Source organism: Phycodurus eques, chromosome 4 (assembly GCF_024500275.1).
Source record: "Phycodurus eques isolate BA_2022a chromosome 4, UOR_Pequ_1.1, whole genome shotgun sequence".
Taxonomy (NCBI): Eukaryota; Metazoa; Chordata; class Actinopteri; order Syngnathiformes; family Syngnathidae; genus Phycodurus; species Phycodurus eques.
Window position 1 is genome coordinate 5,881,147 of NC_084528.1, and position 22,032 is coordinate 5,903,178.

Below are 22,032 nucleotides of genomic sequence, written 5' to 3' on the forward strand. Positions count from 1 at the left end.
CAGCATTGTATAATACATACCATACATACACTTCACCTCAAATAAACCAAACCACATAAAGACCTGAATCTAAAATTAAGGGTTGCCAAGCAACCAAACCTTTACTGCCCTCTTACCGCCCACACATAATAGGATGTGTATACAAGACTTGATGTTTAAGGAGGAGTCTGTGCCTTCTCTCACATTGCCTCTGCTGTCATATAGTGTTGGTGTTTTTGTTCCCGCTGGAGAATGTGATACATGTAGGCTAAATTGTCAGAAAGGTTGGTTTCGGTCGCAGATGATGGGGTTGCCATGTTTTGTTTTGTTTTGTTTTTCCTTTAGCAGGGGGGTACCAACAATTACATACGTGCGTAGTAATCATCTGAACAGTCATATATGGGTCTTTTATTAACTTCAATGGAAAAAAAAAAAATTATTCTATGCGATGGAATTTGGTTTTCAATGAAATGTTGAAATCAAAATCCTAGTACTGACAGATTCCATCTGCATGTAAAATAGACACAATACAAGAAATGTACTTAACTAAAATGGTAATAGATGAACTTGACCATGACCGGCACTCGAGTATTTGTCTAGCAAATGCAAAATGTCATTTATATTACCAGTCATCTTATTTTACAGCCTACACAAATTAAAGACATAGGGTTTCAGTTCGATCACTGCGCAAAGACCGATGACAAAGTTGCATGATGCTATGTTTTATGAGCGCTTTTCAGTTACCCATAAACCGAAAAATGTATTTGCCTCAAAATCAAGCAAGTTCAGCATATGTTCCACTCAAACTTCTATGTTAATTTTAGCAAAGCGGTACTGTAGGGACATGGGGTTGCGTAGCAGCACCGTTCCTCTGTGTTCCAGAGGCTGACTGACGAGTGTGCCAATGAGGCCGGTGACACTCACAAAGCCGAGAGCCTCCCCACTCCCTGCAGACAGGGAGAAGTCGGCCTGAGTCACCCAGCCTAGCGTCAGTCGGGAGCAGTGAGAGGTGACACTCGGCAGGGGATTCGGCCACACTCCCAAAACAAAATCAGAAGCAGGAGAAGGAGAAGATGACTGGGGCTTCTCAAACGTGGTGGTCTTCTGATCAGAGGCTGAGGGAGTGTCTTTACTTTTACTTTTATCAGAAGCCCTTTTCTTGGCACCCTTCTTACTACGTTTGATCGTGCTTTTCAAGTGGTCCTTATGGGGGGGCTCCTGAGGGCCGCTACTGACAGGCCCTTGGTTCAGCAGCTTGAGGTCATCTGCAGTTGGCACACACACCATGGCATGGGGGTCTGGTTTACCCTTCAACAACAGTGACAGACGTACCCAAACCAGACTCATCCCATGACTTGCTTGGAATGACATCTTTGCAGCATGGTCCAGAGGTGGCATTTCCTTGACACAGTACAACCTCTGACCTTTACATGAAGTGGGTCTGCACCAACTAGAGAGAAGCCTCAAAGACTTCCTGTTCCTAGGAAACAAAGTTGTATGATTAAAATTTAAAAATGCACTTCAATATATGCATAAATGAGAACGATAGAATAAAAAACGTGAACTGGTTCCTTTGCTTTCTTGATGTTTCAGGGACATAAGATCAGCAAAAAACATTTATGCCATGTTTTCTTATTTTTTTGCATGTTTGTCAGACTTAAATGTTTCCCATCATCAAACAAATTTAAATATTAGTCAAAGACAACACAAGCAAACACAAGATGCTGTTTTAAGGAGAGAAAATAAATCCAAACCTACATGGCAATGTGTGGAAAAAGTGATTTGCCCCCCGTTAAAATATAACTGTGGTTTATCATACCCGAGTTCAATTTCTTTAGCCACACCCAGGCCTGATGCTGCCACACCTGTTCTCAATCAAGAAATTGCTTAAATAGGACCTGCCTGACAAAGTGAAGTAGACCAAAGGATCCTCAAAAGCCAGACATCATGCAGAGAGCTAAAGAAATTCAGAAACAAATGAGAAAGATAGTAATTCAGATCTCTCAGTGTGGAAAAGGTTATGAAGCCATTTCTAAAGCTTTGGGACTCCAGTCAACCACAGTGACCATTATCCACAAATGGCGAAAGCAGAACAGCGGGGAGCCTTCCTAGGAGTGGCCAGCCGACCCAAATTACCCAAAGAGCGCAGCGCGGCTCATCCGAGAGGTCACAAAAGACGTCACACCGACATCCATTGAACTGCAGGCCTCATTTGCTTCCGTTAAGGTCAGTGTTCATGACTCCACCATAATAAAAGAGACTGGACAAAAACGGTCATGGTTTTCTAGACGGACACCACTGCTGAGCAAAAAAGAACATCAAGGCTCGTTTCAATTTTGCCAAAAAAACATCTTGATGACCCCCAACACCTTTGGGAAAATACCCTGTGTTATGATGAGAAAAGTTGAACTTTTTGCAAGGTGTCTGTCCCATTTCATCTGGCGTAAAAGTAACACATCATACCAACAGTACAATATGGTACGGGTAGTATGATGGGGCTATTTGGCTGCTTCGGGAACTGAAAGAAGATTTGGAGTGGCCTAGTGAGAGTCCTGACCTGAATCTTATTGAAATGCTGTGGAATAACCTGAAAAAGGCAGTTCATGCTTGAAAATCCTCAATTGTGGCTGAATTACAACAATTCTGCCAAGACGAGTGCGCCAAAATTCCTCCACAGCGCTGTAAGAGACTCATTGCAAGTTATTGCAAACGCTTGATTGCAGTCGTTGCTGCTAAGGGTTATTATTATTAACCAGTTATTAGGTTTAGGGGGCAATCACTTTTTCCACACAGGGCCATGTAGGTTTGGATTTTTTTCCCCCCTCCCTTAATAAAAAAAAAAACATTTAAAAAATGCATTTTGTGTTGAGTTGTCTTTGACTAATATTTAAAATTGTATGATGGGAAACTTAAGTGTGATAAACTTGCAAAAAAAAATAAAAGATATCAGGAAGGGGGCAAATACTTTTTCACACCATTGTATGAGTAAAGTGTATCCAATGTGGCTTGCTGCAGTGTTTGAGTCACAGACTAGTGTTTTTCAGTTTAGGAACCAAAAATGTTTACCAGTTTAACATTTTATAATCACCGAAAGAGTTTCATATTGACGGAAGGCCAAAAAAATATATACTGTATATATTTGTTTTGCTTTCCTTTTTATTGATAATAACCTAATGCACAGGTGTCAAACTCATGATCCGTTATTTTATGTGGCTCACAAAAGCAAATCAAGTGTCTCTTGCCAAAATACCAAAATTGCAGACTTTCTTCACCTTTTAATAACGTTAAAGTAATGCTTGCAATATCCTGTTAGAATTTCCCCTTTTAAAATATATTGAATATTAACTGAAAATCGGGTAAAAATAACTAAATCGGCCAATTTTGGCCGATTTGAAAAAAAGGCTAATATCGGCCGATTAAAATCGGTCGCGCCCTACTTTTCATACATAAAATTTTAATTAACACAATGACAGACGATTGTCAATAAACATAAAAATAACTACGATAAGGCCCGCAACAAAAATGTATTTGACACCCCTGAAATGGCCACAAACTTTGATCCAGGTGTCTTGGAGAATTACACATTTACATTTAATTCCTCATTCTCCCGTGGAACCTTGAAGTCAACCTCCAATGTGTTCAGATTTTGAATATTTCCCAAAGTAAAGCCTGTATTTTAAAAAAGTTACAATTCATATATTTTTTTAAATATCATTTTAACATTTATAATAGGGGAGATGACAGGAGATGGAGGATTATTGCCTCAAGTGCATTTCTTCCTTCATGCAGCTCTATTTAGCGTGCACATTTTGTTCTTTAATTATTGTCACCATCTTGTACTGGCCAACCATTTTGTTGTTAAAACACTTGCATTTATTGTTCAGTGGTCATCATCACGTTAGTCCTCATTGCCACCACTGGTGCCCTTCTGTCTGGTAGCATTTTGGAAGTTCAAGGAAAAAAAACAGAAACTACTTTTTTTTTTTTTGGATGTTCACTGGAATAAGGGATTGCATGACAAGTCGCATGGCTATGAGGCTGCTGTATAGGACCAAAGTAACAACTCTCCCCCCCAAAAAAACTTTCAAAACTAAAAAAAAAAAAAAAAAAATTCACATCAAAAATGTTATTCATCAAAACCCCCTTATTAAAACAAACAAAACAAAAACATGGCTTTTTACCATGTGAGTCGTGACATCTTTTCTCAAAGTGAGGTTTGGTTGTGTGTGCGCGTGCGAGGTAAATATTTTTGGCCTGTCTGCAAAATATCACAGTTAGCACATCTGCCTCACAGTTCTGAGGTCCCAGGTTCAGATCCAGCCTCCCTGTGTGGAGTTTTGCATGTTCTCCCCGTGGCTGCACGGGTTCTCTCTGGGTACTCTGGTTTCCTCCCACATTCCCAAAAACATGTATGGTAGGTTAATTCAAGACTAAATTGTCCGGTGAGAATGCGAGTGCCAATGGTTGTCTGTCTATATGTGCCCTGCTATTAGCTGGCCACCCCGCCTCTCGCCCGACATCAGTTGAGATAGGCGCCAGCACATCCGCGAAACTAAGTGCGGACAAGCAGTTAAGGAAATTAATGGCTGGAGGGATAATGGAGACCATATTTATATCAGCATACTTGGAGGGCTCGGATTAAGGGGGGAAAAAAACAAGTGTGATTTGAATATAAAATGTTTCTCTCTTAAACAACCAGAACTTTACTTTTAGTAAGAATATCGTTTTCAAAACATGCAGTACTGTACAGAAAAACTATATACGTTTGTTGGAATTTTTTTTAAATTATTTTTATGAAGATTTTAATGAACTTGAGTTTACAGTATGAGTCCCAAGGTAGAATGAAGTGGGACACTGACGCCATCATTAGACTTAACAATTGCATCTCTCCATTTGTTTCAAAGATCATTTATACAACTTTAAAACTGTATAATTGTAGACAAAGGACATATCTGAGTTGAGTTACGGTTGGGGGGTGGGGGGTGCGGGGGGATCTCGCCATGTAATTCTTTTCGCGGCATAATCCTAAACTCAGAAGATCCTGACGACTGTACGTAGGCGTCTCCCCAAAATGGAATAGAGTTTCCAAGCAAAAACACAAACAAAAAAAGCACTAAGTCTGCTGTGGCAAGACACCATTACGCCGGTTGGCGCAGCGTCACTGGCGATCGATTCGCAAAATTAAACGTCAATACTTTTGATGCTTAAGTAATTTGAGGGACCGTATTTTCAGTATCGTATCATAAAGGAAATCGGTGGTATTGATCATCAGCAGACGCAGAGAAGGACCATAAAGCGGCACAATTGCAGCGCAGCAAAAGCCAAAATCTATTTGCGATGGCCAAAATTTAATTGTGAGGGCCTGCCACAAATAAATGCATATGTGGAAACCCCGAATGCTCTGCGACAACAGGACCTCAGCCACCTTGTGTACTGTGAATAACAGTTCTGTGAAAATGAACACCTCCTGTAACCTTGGTGGAAACATTTTCTTTTTGTGTCTGTATTCTTATGTATACATTATCAAGGCAGGGAGATAACTAATTCTGAAAAGTTCCCAATTTAGTTTGTATGGCGTGATGAGTCAGTTGAGGTTTTCAAGATTTCCAGATGGATGTGGAAATGTATGTACATTTAAAAAGATTTCTAAATATGATGTTTTATAAGTTACATACAGTTTACTGCGATTGGCTGGCAACCAGTTCAGGGTGTACCCCACCTCTCGCCCGAAGATAGCGGAGATAGGCTCCAGCACGCCCGAGACCCTAGTGAGGATAAGCGGTACAGAAAATGGATGGATGGATGGATGGACGTACAGTTTATAGATTGTCTGTGAGTTGCATATGCAAATGAAAACACTGATTCATATTGTTGAACTTTTATATAATGTTATTTATATATATATATATATATATATATATATATATATATATATATATAACATTATATATATATATAACTTTTATATAACATTTCAGCTGGTTCATATGACTTGAAACAAGAAAAAAAGTGGATATTTTCCCAAATGTAGTTGCAATTATTTTCACCCAAATAAATGAGAAAACATTTTTAATTGTTGTTTTAATTATAGTTTATTAGGCCACAGATATACTAGTCCAGCCCACTTGGTATCAAATTGGGGTGAATGAGTGATAAAATGAGTTTGACACCCCTACCGTAGAGCTTAGTGAAGCTTCTTACAGCACTGCCCATCAGAACATCGTGAAGTGATGGGATCATTTAATCAGCATTAAAGGCTTAAAGAGTTACATTGGTTAGTCGTGTTCATGAGATTACAGTGAGTTTGTAAATGTCCAAATAACAGATTGTCACATGAGAAGTTAGGAGTCCCTTAAGGGTCTGTGCGAAGGACAATATTAATCACTGTAAATGCTTCCCAAAGGCCATGTCATTGCAAAAGACTCCAAACATTTATTGATCGATGTAGCCTGATGAAACTCAATCAAGCATATGGATGCCCTGTACTTTCAAATTAAACCTCAAACAGAAAAATTGCATTTATCAGTTTAGAAACCCTCCAAATGACTTTGCTCTGCCCTCTCCCACAATAGCAAGCAAACTTTGCATCATCTTTTTAAATGGCCATTTCCACATTTGAAACGGTCAGAATGTGTTATGTGTTGCATCAACTAGGAGAGAAGATAAAAGAGAAGCACACACATTATTGAAGCACCAATCATCAAGCCGGTTTCGGAGCTATATTCTGGTCAGTGGACATTCATACCAACACTGCAATGGTGTGATTCAAAAGGTATGGAATGATAATGTCTCGACCTTACACCGATCTGATCGGTTTGATCGGTATCGGCCGATAATTAGCATTTTTCATAATTTAGCGGTCCGGTCAATGAGGTAAGTGATCGGCTCCGCAAAAGACATTTACTCCACGTCGCCATCGTGTACAGTATATTTGAATCCAAAAGCTAGTTTATTTTTAGCCTTGTCTCGTGGCTTGACGTAGTACTGTAAATATCTGACCGCCAATAAAGTTGTTTGTCTGAGACAGACAACACGTAATGCCTGGATCAGACTACAAGACAAATTTGGTATTTCACAAATGCACTGTCAGACTGCTGCAATAAAATCTTGTATTCCCATACCACCGCATCCCGTTTTTTACGATCATTGGGCTTTATCTTGTCAACTCAAACACGACCGGATGCACACGTTACCATGGCGACGGCAAAAACAACAATGGATCGTGCAAATTTATTGTGTGTGGGGGGGGAAGATAAAATAAGGAAAAACATGGTGGTCATCACTGGTGCTCGGGGTAGGACGTTCATTCAAGGATTGCTTAAGGTATGTTCACGTACTTTTAATTCTCGCAAGCAGGCAACAAAACGTTCTGTAGCCTGTGTAGTGCTAGCACTAACGGTTCTAGTAAACATGCCTGTGTTCTGTTGAATCGTGCTCTAAAGTTTCGGTGTGTGTGAAGTAATTTAATTACACTAAGTTAGCACCCATTATTTCTGACATGTTGTAATGTTGGTTTGACCTGACTGAAAACTTACTTATGTCAGTGGCCAATCCTTGAATGCCCCCAAGAGGTCGTTCATGTTTTGTCATGTCTAAAATGCTAGAGAATACTTCTGAAGATACTCAGTATACAGCACACAAGTATATAAAGTAAATGAAATAGACACATTGCTTCATCCTGTGATCGGATGAGTGATCGTTTTCTTTGGGGGGGGGGGGGGGGGGGGTTTGGTCCTGTTCGGTTGTTAGGTCAAGTAGAATAGAAAATCTATATCCTTTTTTGCCGGAACAGTTTTACTGTGTCACAGTGGAGTTTTTAAGCTTCCACTGTGGTATTATAATTGAGGTTTATTGAGAATCAGACTTGATCAGTCGAACCAAACAAAGTTTCTAGAAGGGAGAGAGAAACGAAGACAAAAGACAAAGCACTAATTGTAAACTGGATGAGAGAAAAATCATTACATTATCTACAACAATGAAACATTAAATATGAGTGTTGCATGGGGCTGTAGTGCTACACCCTGTGAGGGAAGGACAGGACAAGATAGAACAAGACAAGGACAGGAGAAGAAGCATGCAGGACAAGGGTCGTGAACCCGGCTGTACAACTGAAGTGTGGTCGCATTAATTATGCAAATTATAAAAGTCTACAGGACGAGAATATGAGTGAGGGGATACACAAGCGATTTGCATATTCATGAGTTATTTGTCGTAGTAAGTGCGTGACCCCACAACCAGTGAAAGAGTCTTAAGGGTGTGTGTCTGCGGATACATGCAAGTGAATTGATACTGTTTTATATGCACAAAAACTGACAGAAGTGTCCTGTAATTGCTGTGGCTGCATGGCGGCGGCTGAGGACCCCACCCAATCAAATCGAGGAGCGGGTTCGTTTAAACTCGCTGATCGGCCCCAAAAATCCTGATCGCGTAAAGCCTAATAATGTCAGCAGAGACCCGACTGTTGCGTATTTTGAGTAAAATCGACGTTTATCTGACCAATATGACACAGGCACCATAGAGAACATAACATGCAAACGGGACACTAAAACAACATACCTCAGGACAGTGAAGTGGGTTTGCAGCTTTGTCGCAGGGACTTCGTGATGTGACATTATCTCAGATTGGATTGCTGTATCACCCCGCAATGTGCTTTTAGCCTGGATGTGTCCTTTTTTATCCTCTCCATCACTTCCAATAACATCCCACTCCTCAGCCAGCTGTTGCCAAGGGCAACAGAATGGAGCCAGGCAGCCATGTTTAATGTAATTGGTTCTTTTGGCAGGTGGACGTCTAGAGTAGAGGGCAAATGGTCAAACCCTTGTCAAACTGCAAATCCCCCAGTTTATGAGACAAACTGTGAAAGCTAAACAACAGCTAGCGTAGGATGACGAAACAGCTTTATTACAATGTCATCTACATCAGGGGAACTATCCATGTGATAGAAATTATTTAGGGTCAGAGTAAAATCATCCAATATTTTAAGTACATTCACGTAAATTTGTACTTCCTATTGATATGTTATATGAAATAAGTATTTAACGTCACCATTTTTCGCATTAATTATATTTCCAAAGGTGCTATTTGACCTGAAAATGTCATCAGATGTTGAGAACAACCCAAGTAATCCATATATACAAAGAAAGTAGAACAAATAAGATCAGAAATTAAGTTCTGTGTAATAATGTGAAATGACACAGGGAAAAAGCATTGAACACACCAACTGGTATATATTTAATACTTTGTACAAAAGCCTGAATGGAGAAACTAGTCGCATGCATTGCTCTGGTGTGATTTTGGGCCGCACAAGCAGTCTTCAGATCTTGGAGGTTCCGTGGGCTTCTTTTATCGACCTCGAGTTTCAGTTCTTTCAATAGATTTTCGATTGGGTTCAAGTCAGGTGATTGGTTGGGCCATTCTAGCTGCTTTATTTTTTTAATTTGAAACTTTTTCTTCTTTGAAACCAATTGAGAGTTTTCTTGGCGTGTTTTGGATCATTATCCTGCTGAAATGTCCACCCTTGTTTCATTTATCATCATCCTCACTGATGGCAGCAGATTTTAGTCAAGAATGTCTTCGTTTGCCCATTCATCCTTCCTTCAATAACGTGAAGTTTACAAGTACCACATGCTGAAAGCAGCCCCAACACCATCATGTTCCTACCTCCGAACGTCACCGTCTTCACAGTTCAATTATGCTCTCATCCAACCAGACTATATTCTCCCAGTATTTAACTGGCTTGTCCAAATGTTATTCAGCAAACTTTGACATGCTTTTTTTTTCCCCAGCAATGGGTCTTGCGTGGTGAGCGGGCATACAGGCCATGGCGGCGGAGTGCATTACTCACTGTTTTCCTTGTGACAACAGGACCTGCGAATTTCAGGTCTTTTTGAAGCTGTGCACGGGTGATCATTGGCTCCTGGACCACTCTTCTGATTATTCTTAGCACTCCTCCGTCAGAAATCTTGTGAGGAACACCCGATCGAGGCAAATTTATGGTGGTATAGGATTGGCATTCCACTTACGTATTCTGGCCCCAACAGTGCTCACTGGAACATTCAGAAGCTTAGATATGCGCCTGTAACCAAAGCCATCGTTATGCTTTGCAACAATTAGTTTGCAATGGTTTTGAGACAGCTCTATGCTCTTACCCATCATGAGATGTGTCTTGACTCACACCTTGGCAATGAGACCTTTTTGTAGCCCATCACAATTAAGACTGTACCAGCTGATATTCATTTGCAGTGACAAAGGGCTGGATTGTCTTGGCTTTCCGTGCCTGTTTGCACCTCCCTTTCTTCATGTATTCAATACTTTTTCCCTGTCATTTCACATTTTTACACAAAACGTAATTTTTTAGTTTATTTTTTCTACTTTCTTTTTATGTATGGATTACTTCGGTTGTTCCCAACATCTGGTGAAATTTTCAATAGCACCTTTGGAAGTATATTTAGTGAGAACAATTGTGATTTGTTCAATACTTAATTCAGCCGCTGTGTGTGTGTGTGTGTGTGTGTGTGTGTGTGTATATATAAAAAAAAAAAAAAATCTATACCACATGACAATTGTTCTTGTCAAGAAAAAGCAGGATGTATTTTTGATGAAACTCAAATTGCTTTTATTTTTCAACTGACCTTTTGAACTTTTCAAGCAGCTCAGACTCTTGGTCCTCTTGAAAACGGGCTCCTGCAGGGCAGTCTGGGTAATCGTTGGGGAAGTGAGGAACACCTTTATTTTGCGAGTGTGTCAGACTCATTTTTAGTCCACCAATGCGAACACCTCTGTACACCTAGCAGAGGGACAAATGTCAGACAAAGAGCGAACGTAAGCACTGGATTTTGATCTGTCATTGGAAAAACAAAATAAACCTGGGGGCTTCAGGTCAACTTTTTCACAGGGTGTGTTGAAACAAAAATAAGGACATAGCAAGTGAATAATCTTTCTATAAAACTATCAACATGAAGGATCAATTTTCACACATCAAGCGCCTGAAAAAGACAGGTTTAAGAACAGAAAGAAAAACCTCAAAAGCAAACCTGTAAGCCCCTCTGCTTTCTGTCCCTCTTACAAAGGGAAAATGGAACCCAGGCGCGCACGCACACGCGCACACACACACAAAAATGGGTGGTCCCCAGTACTCACCAGTGGGATCCAAAAAGCCATGCCCCAGCCTTTAGGAAGCAACAGGTCCCATCCGACACCCCACGAATTCATCTCATGTCCCTCCTGCTTGCCAGGCTGGTGAACCAGCAGGATGGGCACTCGACACTGTGGGGGAATAGGGCTAAGCCTCGACCCGGGCACGAGAACCTCGCTCCTCATACGGTTCAAGTCCTGTGAGATGTAAAGGCAGAAGTAAAAGGCCTTATAAATAAAGTACTGTAGACAAACTAAGAGAAAGTTTGAATGCCATTTTGTGATACCTGCTCTGAAATTTTTTTCTCTGTGACATTGTTGCGAACAGACTGTTCCCAGAGGAAACTCTGACAACAGTGTTCTGGTACACCGCCCAAAGACAGCGCCCTTCTCTTGTCGTCATCCACCTCTGGAATAAACATCACATAAGCATGCCCCTGTGTAATCCCACATTTAAATAGAAAATGGAGTTACTGTATGAATCTTGCCATAGTGACACATTTTGGAAATTTCTCAGTTCAGATGATCATTGTCTAAATGAGCAGCAAGATGCCAATTTAGATGTTTCTATCTAATATATCCATGAATGTGTTTACCATCTCATATTCAAAGTATATATTTTATCAGACCTACATACAAAATTTAGAGAATGACCGGTATTGTATTCTAAATGAACACCATTTTACTTTGTAGTTACCTTATTATATCTGTTTTCGAGATACAGACAACAAGAGCATCCATCTCCTCAGTAATGACCGTTGATAAGCCTCATTTGAAGCAGACAATGAGAAACTTGAAGTGTCTTCCTGCACTGTGTATTTATTTTTTTACACTGCTTATCCATTTCAGGGTGGTAAGGAAAGCTAGGGCAAAAACTGGGGCACTCTCTTCTTGCTGCCGAGCAACATTTCTATTATTTATACCAGTGAAAATGTGTCACTCTGTTTAAAGGAAGAGGAACATAAGCTGTTGTTTGTCAGTGATGCCGTTTTTGGAGTACAGGGTCCTGCCAGGATTCGAACCTGGAGCATCTGCATGGCTGGGCAGAGGCCCCCCAGGAGCACAGGACCAGGGGTGCACTCTGTGAAACGGCCTCAGGACAGAACAACAGACTTATTTGGACCTGCTATTATCAACCATATTTGTAGCTCATGTTGATGAACTAATAAAACTGAGCCAAAAAAACCTTGAAGATGACATTACGGAAAATGTACTTTTTAATGGCCTTTTATGCAAACATTTGGGCCGGCCCACCCATCAAGAGTGTGTGGGGGGGCGCGAACAAAAAAAAAACAACCACCTTGGACCGTAATTTCTCATGCATAACGCGCATTTCTTCTGCAAAAAAATTGTCAAGTCAATGGTGCACATTATACATAAGTGTAGGGCAATATATAATAAAAAAAACTTTCACATTTTATAAATGTATGCCGCCATCTAGAGGTTAAGAAAAAGCTATACACTTTCATTCCAATATGCCACCATCACCCAGAGGTTATGAGAACGGTGTACACTTTCATTCTAATATGGCATTGCCATCTAGAGGTTATGAAAAATGCTCGGCCTACACTTTCATTCCAATATGACAGGGGTATGTATGACTGCATGTATGTATGTGTGTGTGTATATATATATATATATATATATATATATATATATATATATATATATATATATATATATATATATATATATATGCATATATGCACATATACACACACACACACACAGTTGTGCTCATGAGTTTACATACCCTGACAGAATTTGTGAAATATTTTTTGTTGTCTTAAATACGACTGATGACTGAACATAAACCATAATTAATTTCTTTGGTATGTTTTGTTTAATGATAATGCTTTTCTGAAATAATTGACAGTTTAATTTGAATTCCATTAAAATCAAACTGTATGCGTTTCACCAGAGCGCTTCATGTTTTCTTTAAAGAATTGTACCCATCTTAAAAAGTCTGCCAACCGTAAGTTTTTTCATTTACTAAATAAAAGTAGGGCTGTGAACTTTCAAAATAAGAGCATGTTCAAATAAAGTGCTTAACTTCTGAATAATTCCTTGAAAAAAACAAAAATACAGATAATACTTCATGTTTTGATCATATGGGTAGAAGCAAAATCATGCATTGTAAAAATGCATTATACATAGGTAGAAGGGTTTTCCAGAATTTTGAGGTCAACTTTGGGGGTACTGATTAAACATGGGTGCGGATTAGACGAGAAATTATAGTAAATCTTTTTTTCTTTTTTTTTTTTTTTTATAAATCTGCCCAAATTTTTCAAATGTGTTTGTGAGCCATTCTGCACACCCGCCCCACTGTTACGCAACAGTGGGTGAACTGACATGACAGTCCACCACACATTTGTCTGCTCATGACATGGCTGCTGGTCACATGTGATCGGCTGAATGTGCAATATCCATCCATCCATTTTCTGAGCCGCTTCTCCTCACTAGGGTCGCGGGCGTGCTGGAGCCTATCCCCCCTATCATCGGGCAGGAGGCAGGGTACACCCTGAACTGGTTGCCAGGCAATCGCAGGGCACATACAAACAAACAACCATTCGCACTCACAGTCACACCTAGGGGCAATTTAGAGTCTCCAATTCATGCATGTTTTTGGGATGTGGGAGGAAACTAGAGTGCCCGGAGAAAACCCACACAGGCACGGGGAGAACATGCAAACTCCACACAGGCGGGGCCGGGGATTGAACCCGGGTCCTCAGAACTGTGAGGCAGACGCCCTAACCAGTCGTGCACCGTGCCGCCATGAATGTGCAATATAACAGTGAAAAATATAACAGTGAAAAATGTAAGGGGGTCTGAATACTTTCCATACCCACTATACATCTCCTTTGACAGATAAACCAAGTTCTACGAAGCAAATGGGGGTTCGAATTTGAAAAGGAAGACTAAGCACACTAAATGGCATACGTGTAAACCACAATTAGCATCTGTCGTAATTAGCAGCCCGCACTTCCACCGCCTCAGCGGTAGGACAGCTTTTACCTTGTGTCTCCTTTACACAGGGCAACGCTTTAACCCTCTTTGCCGGTATATTAAGCCTCGGGTCATCAACTGTCAGCCCCAGCACTGTGCCAGGTGGGAGCTCTGCAGTTGAGTAGATGCCTGGACGAGTTACACAACAATGATTAGATGACAAAAAACATTCAAACCGACCAATTCACACAGAGACAGAAAAAGTAAACCTTTCAGTAAGTGAAAGACATCGGTTTGTTGCTGATGGAGCTTCATCTTATGCTCATCTTTGCAGTGATCAGGCCACCAGAGGCAGGAGGGCTGGGATTTGCTCATATCCTAATAAGAGACAATGCAACATTTGGTTGGTATAAAAAAAAAAAAAGACTTTGCTCACCATGCTGATAAAAATTCACAGACACTTACATCACAGTTTGTAGCAGCTTCCAAAGCATCTGCCAGCACAGAATGGGATTGCGGTCCAATCAGGCGGTATCTTACAATCTCCATTGTGAGATCACTGCATAAGATAAACAACATATTTCATGTCACCTTTTGCAGATTTTTCTCACAAATCCAATCAAGAAGCAGCACAAACTTGATTAATATTCCAGTTGAGTTGGATTTCCAGGTAACAGGGGTGTCGGGTGATCTGGTGCCATCACCAAAGAGCTTCTTAGGAGGAGGTCCACTGGCATCCTTTTGGCTTTGCTTCCTCTTAGTCCCAGGTGCCTGCTTGATTTCAGGGGCTCCATCAGGCTTCGGTTCTGAATCTGTGGTGGAGATTGCCTCTGTGCGCGTACCATATGACATGGGCAGCGGGACCACAGCCTCATGACACTGACACACACTTAGGAACTCACTGAGGATGTCCTGCAAGTAAAAATCCATTCAGTAAAGAAAAACTTTAAATTAAACAAATAACAAAAACACCCTACTTGTTTAAGAGTGGGATGAACCCAAGTCCACATTTGCCTGTGAACTGAGCCCAGGGAACGGGGTCTCCAGAGGAATGTGACCGGGCCCAAAGGCTGCGAGGGGAACTGTCCTGCCCTGTACAACACCACGCTACCTTGTCTTTGTCCTGACAGACACAACCGTTGAGCAAATGTAGGGCCTGCCGAATTACAAACGCAGTACATGTTATGCAAACTGACTCGTCGTCACAAATCAAAAGCTGCATTTGTGGTTGAGGAAGAGCACAGTCACCAGTCTCCTTGCTGGTCAGTTGTGACAGACAATCCAGTAGCTTGTCTTCCTCTCCCTGGAGCTCTAGGCAGCAGTAGTAAGTCAGGTCCTGTTCAGTCACAAGCAGAAATCGGTCTCAGACTACTATTTTTTTTTTATTTTATTTTATTTATTTTTTAAATCTATTTCTATGAGTGAACCTCCGCTATGCCAAGGTCTATCGTTTGCACCCTTTTATTATCGTGGATTTTTAAGCGCTCAGTTTTTATTTTTAATGCGTTAAAACCCATATTTAAATGTGTTTTTTTTGCACAGACAGGGTTTAATAGTTTAAGTGGTGTCGTTTTTAGTATAGTTAAATTGGTGTCATACTGCTGGTTTTGGTGGCAATCTGGCACCCTTACTCAGAATTGTTAGACCGATATAGCCTATTAAGACCACTTGCAGGGCGATCATCCTATGAATACTAGAAGGTCCACATGTTGCGTAAACTGCGTAAAGTGTGCGATACGTCATTCTCCCCTACTAGAATTGATAAGGGAACCTTTTGGAAATTTAGCGAACGATTCCAAGTTATCGTTAACTTTAGAACCGGCTCGCGATAGGTACCGGTTCTCGAATCCCATCCCTAACTGAGAATGACAAGCAGCTTGAAGCAGGCAGGCTTGCCTCTTATTTGGAGAACTGTGCAAGCGAGAGTCTTCTTTTTGTTTCCTCATAGTGATGTTATACAATAGTTTCCCATTTCGTGACTGCGAGAGGGTGAGAACAGGAGATAAGCAGTACTTAAGTTAAAATGTATTATAAACCTCTCAGAGGGGTAAACCTACATGTATAAAAAAAAATTGATAATGATTTATATATATATATATATATATATATATATATATATATATATCGCAGATTTTCACTCATCACTGGTGAATCTGGAACGTATCCCCCGCGATAAACAGGGGTTCACTGTTTATGAAATACAAAACACAATCCTTTCCTCCCTTGTGTGAAGGTCCATACCTGCAGCAGACAATGAGTGCTCATGGCTCTGTAGCAGGGGCGGTAGCATTTCAAGGTGGGTCTGTCCCCTAGGCAGTAGCCCCACTTTTTTACCATGTGGAAGCGCTTTGCGTGCCAAATGTGCGTCTCCAACCACACATTCTTTCTCTGCCGCCGGTTGAACTCCAGCAGCATGTTTCCGTGACGGCGACGAGCTTTTCGGCTCTTGTTCTTAGAGTGCGCCTTTTTTTTAAAGCTGCCCTGCAAGCATTTCTCCCTCTGTGGTCAGCCAACATAAAAATAATGTAAGTGACAAAGTAACGCGTTTGTAAGATTGATTAAAACAGAAACCAACAATGAGGAAGAACCACTTCTGAACACTACCATTTTGTTGGCCATCTCTCTCAGGCGGCAAGGAAGACGCTTGGTGTTGTGGCTCATTGCTCTTCTTCTCATATGTTTTGGCAGCACTCCAAAGACATGACAGCTGCCTGTGGTCTTGGTAACAGCTTTCAGCATGGCTCTTACCTCTGCTGCCCTGGCCCTGGCAAAAACTCCAGCTACGGATACAATTTGGCGAGAGGAACATTAACAATTGTCACTCAAACAATGCAAGAACCCTCTTATAGTGGGCAGTTAACCCCAATATCTCCATTTGTTTGCTCTCGTTTTAGCATGGATTTTTAAGCAACCATTTTTTATGGGTTGTGATGTGCGCCTGCAGTGCCCACAGCCGCAACATTCCAGGCAGCACCAAGGTCGACTGGAAAAGACGCAGCATAATTGAGACGAAGGAGAGGGGATGCCCCTTCGGTGTAATACAGTAGCACATTTTGCCATTTTAATATGCATTGTTCCCATAGAGCAGTTAGTATTGTTATATCAATGGCCAAAATGCAAAACCAAATCTAATCTGATGCAGACAGTATGTGTTGCGATTCCAAATATTCCCACTGAACCTGATTGGAGGTTTTGGTCAGTTGACTTTTCTATCACAACAAAAGGGTGGGATTATCTTGCAGACTGAATGAATATGAGCATCAATTCCAGTTTTCTTTTACAGTAAACTACGTGGGAGTGATGAATAAACAGCTTGAAGAAAGCATACTTGGACTCTTACTTGGAGAAGTGTGCAAGCCGCAATAAATGGAGGTTCACTGTAGTTACCAAACGTTAGCTTGATGAGTGAAACCATTCAGATTAAAAGCAACAGACTGAAAGAATACAAGTAGTAAATTGATTACAGTGCTGATGTTTAGAGGAAGGGGTAAATCGTAATTAAGCCTTCAGTCGAACTGTCTCTAACTGTCTACTCATGTAAAAGAGGAGAGGTGAATTTACCAGTAATATACTGAGGCATCTTGTCAGCATAGACTCCACCATCTTTCTGGTGTCCACGGACCCACCCAGTCTGTTGGTGGGAGCTCTTCTTTCTAACTGAAAGTGGATCTTTGTCAGATGGACCATCACCACCTCCACCTGACGGGCAATGTTTACAAATAAATAAGAATGTTGGTATGTTAATAAATCCAGATCACCGGCCGGCATTTTCTTTCCATTTCACTAGTAAATAGAGTAAATCGTGAGAGACTTCAGATTTTTGGTCAGGTGACTTTTCTGTCACAACAAAAGGGCAGGATTATCTTGCAGACAGAATGAATATGAGCATCAATTCCAGTTTTCTTTTACAGTAAACTACGTGGGAGTGATGAATAAACAGCTTGAAGAAAGCATACTTTGTAAATAGTGAGTAACTTCAGATTTTGTTTACCATAGCATGAACAGCATTTTTAAAAAAAATAAAATACAAAAAAAAAAAGAATGTACAAATTCTGATGTTGCTGGGTGTGTGTGTGTGTATCCACAGTCAAAACATCAGCAATTTACTGCATGGTGTTTTCTCAAGTTATAAGTGAGCTGAAATATCCACGTTTCTTCAGACAGTGCCAGACAATACAATACATGAAAGCTGTAGTTTTTGTTCGTCTAAATGTAAACAAGAGTAGCCTTCATGGTCACGACGATCTTCCGAACATGGCCACCATGTACGCACGACGATCAGCGGGGCAGGCTTATCTAGTATGAATACCTATGTCCGGAAAGCCCAATGGAAGACGTGTGAGGTCATGTGACTTTCTTGTGTCGTTTAATTGGTGAACTAGACAAACGTCACTCGCGCTTAAATTGGAGTGACAGCGCCCGATGCGGAAGTCGGAGTCTCGCACACGAAATAGTTGATAAATAAGCAATAATTGATCAATAAAAGTAGCAAGCGACATTTAGATCATTGTAACGAAGTAAAGGTACCGTGACTTATTAACAGCAGACGCTGTTAATTTTTTTCTGGTCTCGTCAACTCCTGTGACTTCAAGCGCACAGGTGGAACCTCAGGCCGTATATTAGTCCACCGCGGAGTAATATTCAAAATTACATCTGTGTGTTGATGGTGGGTGTGTGAAAGGGATCTAGCTGTCAGCTTTCAAGGAGTACGAAAACAGCCTATAACGTCAGTGACTGAGACACCCCCCCAGGAAAAACTCATCGGATCTACGGTCTACTACTACTTACAAGTTATTTTTAATCAAGTGTTTTGTTTTTTTTAACATAAAAACAATCCAAACTACTGTGTTGAATGGACGATGGACCCCAACCTTGACGTGACGTTTACGACGACGTACGCATGTCTCACGGCTGTTCCGATTAAATGTAGTGCACATTATGTATGCACCAAATCGAAATAGATCACATCACATGTAAACAGTTGACCAGAGATCTTCAATCTGAATTATTTCAATCAGAATGACAAAAAAAAGTCTCCATTTAAACCCGGCTACTGTGTGGTTGGTCCGCTGAAGATGAGCCCTTCACCTATCACTTGTACGTTGACGTTCGCTGTCGTCACCTAGTGGCTGACTTACATGTGCCACTGAGGTTACGCTTAATAAACAGTTAACATTCCGATGTTTGTGTTAACTGGGGACTAACACACACACAACAACTCTGAGAGCCACTAACGTTTAAAATTACTTTGCCGCCGCGGCAGAGCGAGCTGTTTAGCTCCCTAGCGTCAGGCTAGCTCGTTAACTCACAGCCGGGCTAGCGAACACAACAAACTGAACATTCCCTTAAGTGTCTCTGTTGCGCTGCACATGTAGCAAGGCTGTGGAGTATTGGACGCAGCCAACACCGGCAAGAGTGTACTGGTCCGCCGTAAAAACAGAGCCGTCCAACTCTTGTCCACTGTGTGATCCACACTACAACAATGACCATATACCGAGTGCGGAAAAAACTATAACCCAACGTCTGGCAGAGTCCCGTCAGAAGGAGTTTCAACTCCCACCTCCGGACTATAAACTATCGTTGATCATTTTATTTATTAAACGATAAGTGCCGTGAAAACGTAATGGCCCCCTTCTCAAATTCTTAGATTTTTGCATAATTTCCTCACTTTATTAAGATCATCAAACAAATGTAAATAGACAAATATAAACCAAGGGATTACAAAAAAAAAAAAAAAAAAAAAAGAAATGCTGTTTTTAAATGGTTTTCATTAAGGAAAAATAACAAGGTTACTTGGCGCTCTGTGAAAAAGTAAATACATACTTGTTAAATCATAAATTAATTGCGGCTATTCACAATTTTTGGTTAATTATGACTGATCACACCCAAGCCTGATTATCTCCAGTCATGTTCAATTGGGGGGAAGGGACAAAACAAAAAAAACATCACAGACTCTGTCCCAACAAAATCAAGTCGGACAAAAGATTAAAAAAAAAAAGATGTAACAAAATATCTTCCACCCTGGAGTTGCCCACGGTGAGAGGCACCGAGCAGGTGTGGGTATACTGACGGCCCACGTCCCGGTGCCTGGAAGTTGCGGTTCACCCCGGTGTACAAAAGGGGAGCCTCCCTCCACCTTCGGGTGGTGGGACAGGTCCCAACTGTTGTCTGTGCCTATGCACCAAACAGCAGTTCAGATTACCCACCCTTCTTGGAGTCCTCGGAGGGGGTGCTGGAAAGCACACCTGCTGGGGGCTCCCTGCTTCTGCTAGGGGACTTCGACACTCATGTGGGCAATAACAGCGAGACCTGGAAAAGCGTGATTTGGAAAAACGGCCTCCCCGATCAGAAACCGAGCAGTGTTCTGTTATTGGACTTCTGTGTTCATCACCGATTGTCCAAAAGGAACACCTAGGTCAAACATAAGGGTGTCCATACATGCACTTGGCACAAGGACAACCTAGGCCGTAGTTCGATTATCAACTTTGTGGTCGTGTTATTGGACACTCTGGTGAAGAGAGGGGCGGAGCTGTCAACCAATCACCACATGGCGCCCTTAATCACTGTTGGCTCCGATGGTGGGGGAAGATACCGGTCCAACCTGGCAGACCCAAATGTATTGTGAGGGTCTGCTGGAAACGTCTGGCAGAGTCCCGTCAGAAGGAGTTTCAACTCCCACCTCCGGAAGAAATTCACACATCCTGGAGGAGGCGGGGGACATTGGGTCCGAGTGGACTATGTTCCGCACCTCCATTGTCGATGTGGCTGATCGAAGCTGTGGCCGTAAGGTGGTCAGTCCCTGTTGTGGTGGAAATCTCCAAACCCGTTTGTGGACACCAGTTGTCAGGGATGCTGTCAAGCTGAAGAAGGAGTCCTATCGGGCCTGTTTGGCCTATAGACAGCTGATGGGTACGGCTAGCCAAGTGGAATACGGCTTTTGGGGTCGCTGAGGCAAAAACTCCGGCGTGGGAGGTGTTTGGTGAGGCCATGGAAATCGACTTCCACACAGCTGCGAGGAAATTCTGGGACATCATCCGGCATTTCAGGGAGGGGGAAACAGTGCACGATCAGCACTGTGTACAGTTCTGCAGCAGGATAACGATCCAAAACACAGCAGCAAGTCAACTTCTGTATGGCTTTAAAAAAAAAAAAAAAAAAAAAGAAGACTTTGGAGTGGCATAGTCAAATTCAAGACTTGAATCAGATTGAAATTAAAAATCAGGAACAATTTATTTGGGCCAATTTGCAACATAAACACTAGCATAAAAATCCTTTATTTTTATCCGATTCTTACAAACTAGGGCTAATTTTATTCGTGTGTCATATCGCTATCTAATTATATTCTCCATTTTAATATACAGGAGGTTTGAATTTTTTTGTAACATACCTAAATAATGTTTATCGTCATCGTAACGGGCACAACGATATTGAAGATGACGTAAGAGAAAGGTGACAGAAATGCTACTAAGTTGTAAAAAGGGTTTGCGTGTAAATGCTTAAATATCGGTCATATGAAGAAAGAACAATACGAAAACGTAGTGCGCGTCAGGGAAAGAAGAGGAACAAAACCAGACAAACTACTACATTAACGGTGTGTTTTTGACACGTCAAGATTTCAAGTGTTACCGTTGGGATGGGGGCTGCCCTCCTCACGAACAGACGAGGATACAAACTGCACACTGGCGGGCTGGTTTCTCAGTTTCTTCTTTCGCATTTTGACTTTTGCGGCAGACATTTTCTGTCGAGAAGGGAACATTCCTGATTCCATACCATCATATTCAGCTAACTAAAAACAACATAGACTTCTCCCAAACCAACAACGTTATTCCAGGCGGACGTGCGAATTGTGTTATTGTCGAACAAAAACGCAATGAAATAATATAATGGAGCTACATTTACCTCGGTGGATGCCAGGAATTCTGTCTCAAATGTGATTTTTGTCCTGTTGACAAGCTAGCGAGCCAGCGTGTGAAA

General features: G+C 41.4%; 1 protein-coding gene across 1 annotated transcript; it reads right to left on the minus strand.

Moving 5' to 3' along the window:
• Positions 1 to 291: 291 nt before the first annotated feature.
• On the minus strand, positions 292 to 22,032 carry pop1 (POP1 homolog, ribonuclease P/MRP subunit). The gene is made up of 16 exons (XM_061675514.1): positions 21,958 to 22,032; positions 21,685 to 21,796; positions 17,620 to 17,757; positions 16,663 to 16,838; positions 16,300 to 16,557; positions 15,307 to 15,394; positions 15,036 to 15,214; positions 14,696 to 14,970; positions 14,524 to 14,617; positions 14,328 to 14,436; positions 14,128 to 14,247; positions 11,400 to 11,521; positions 11,119 to 11,310; positions 10,611 to 10,765; positions 8,536 to 8,769; positions 292 to 1,459 (listed from the first exon to the last, which is right to left on the minus strand). Exons 2-16 carry the CDS (start codon positions 21,791 to 21,793, stop codon positions 781 to 783), a joined length of 2,928 nt encoding a protein of 975 aa, XP_061531498.1. The 5' UTR covers positions 21,794 to 21,796; positions 21,958 to 22,032; the 3' UTR covers positions 292 to 780.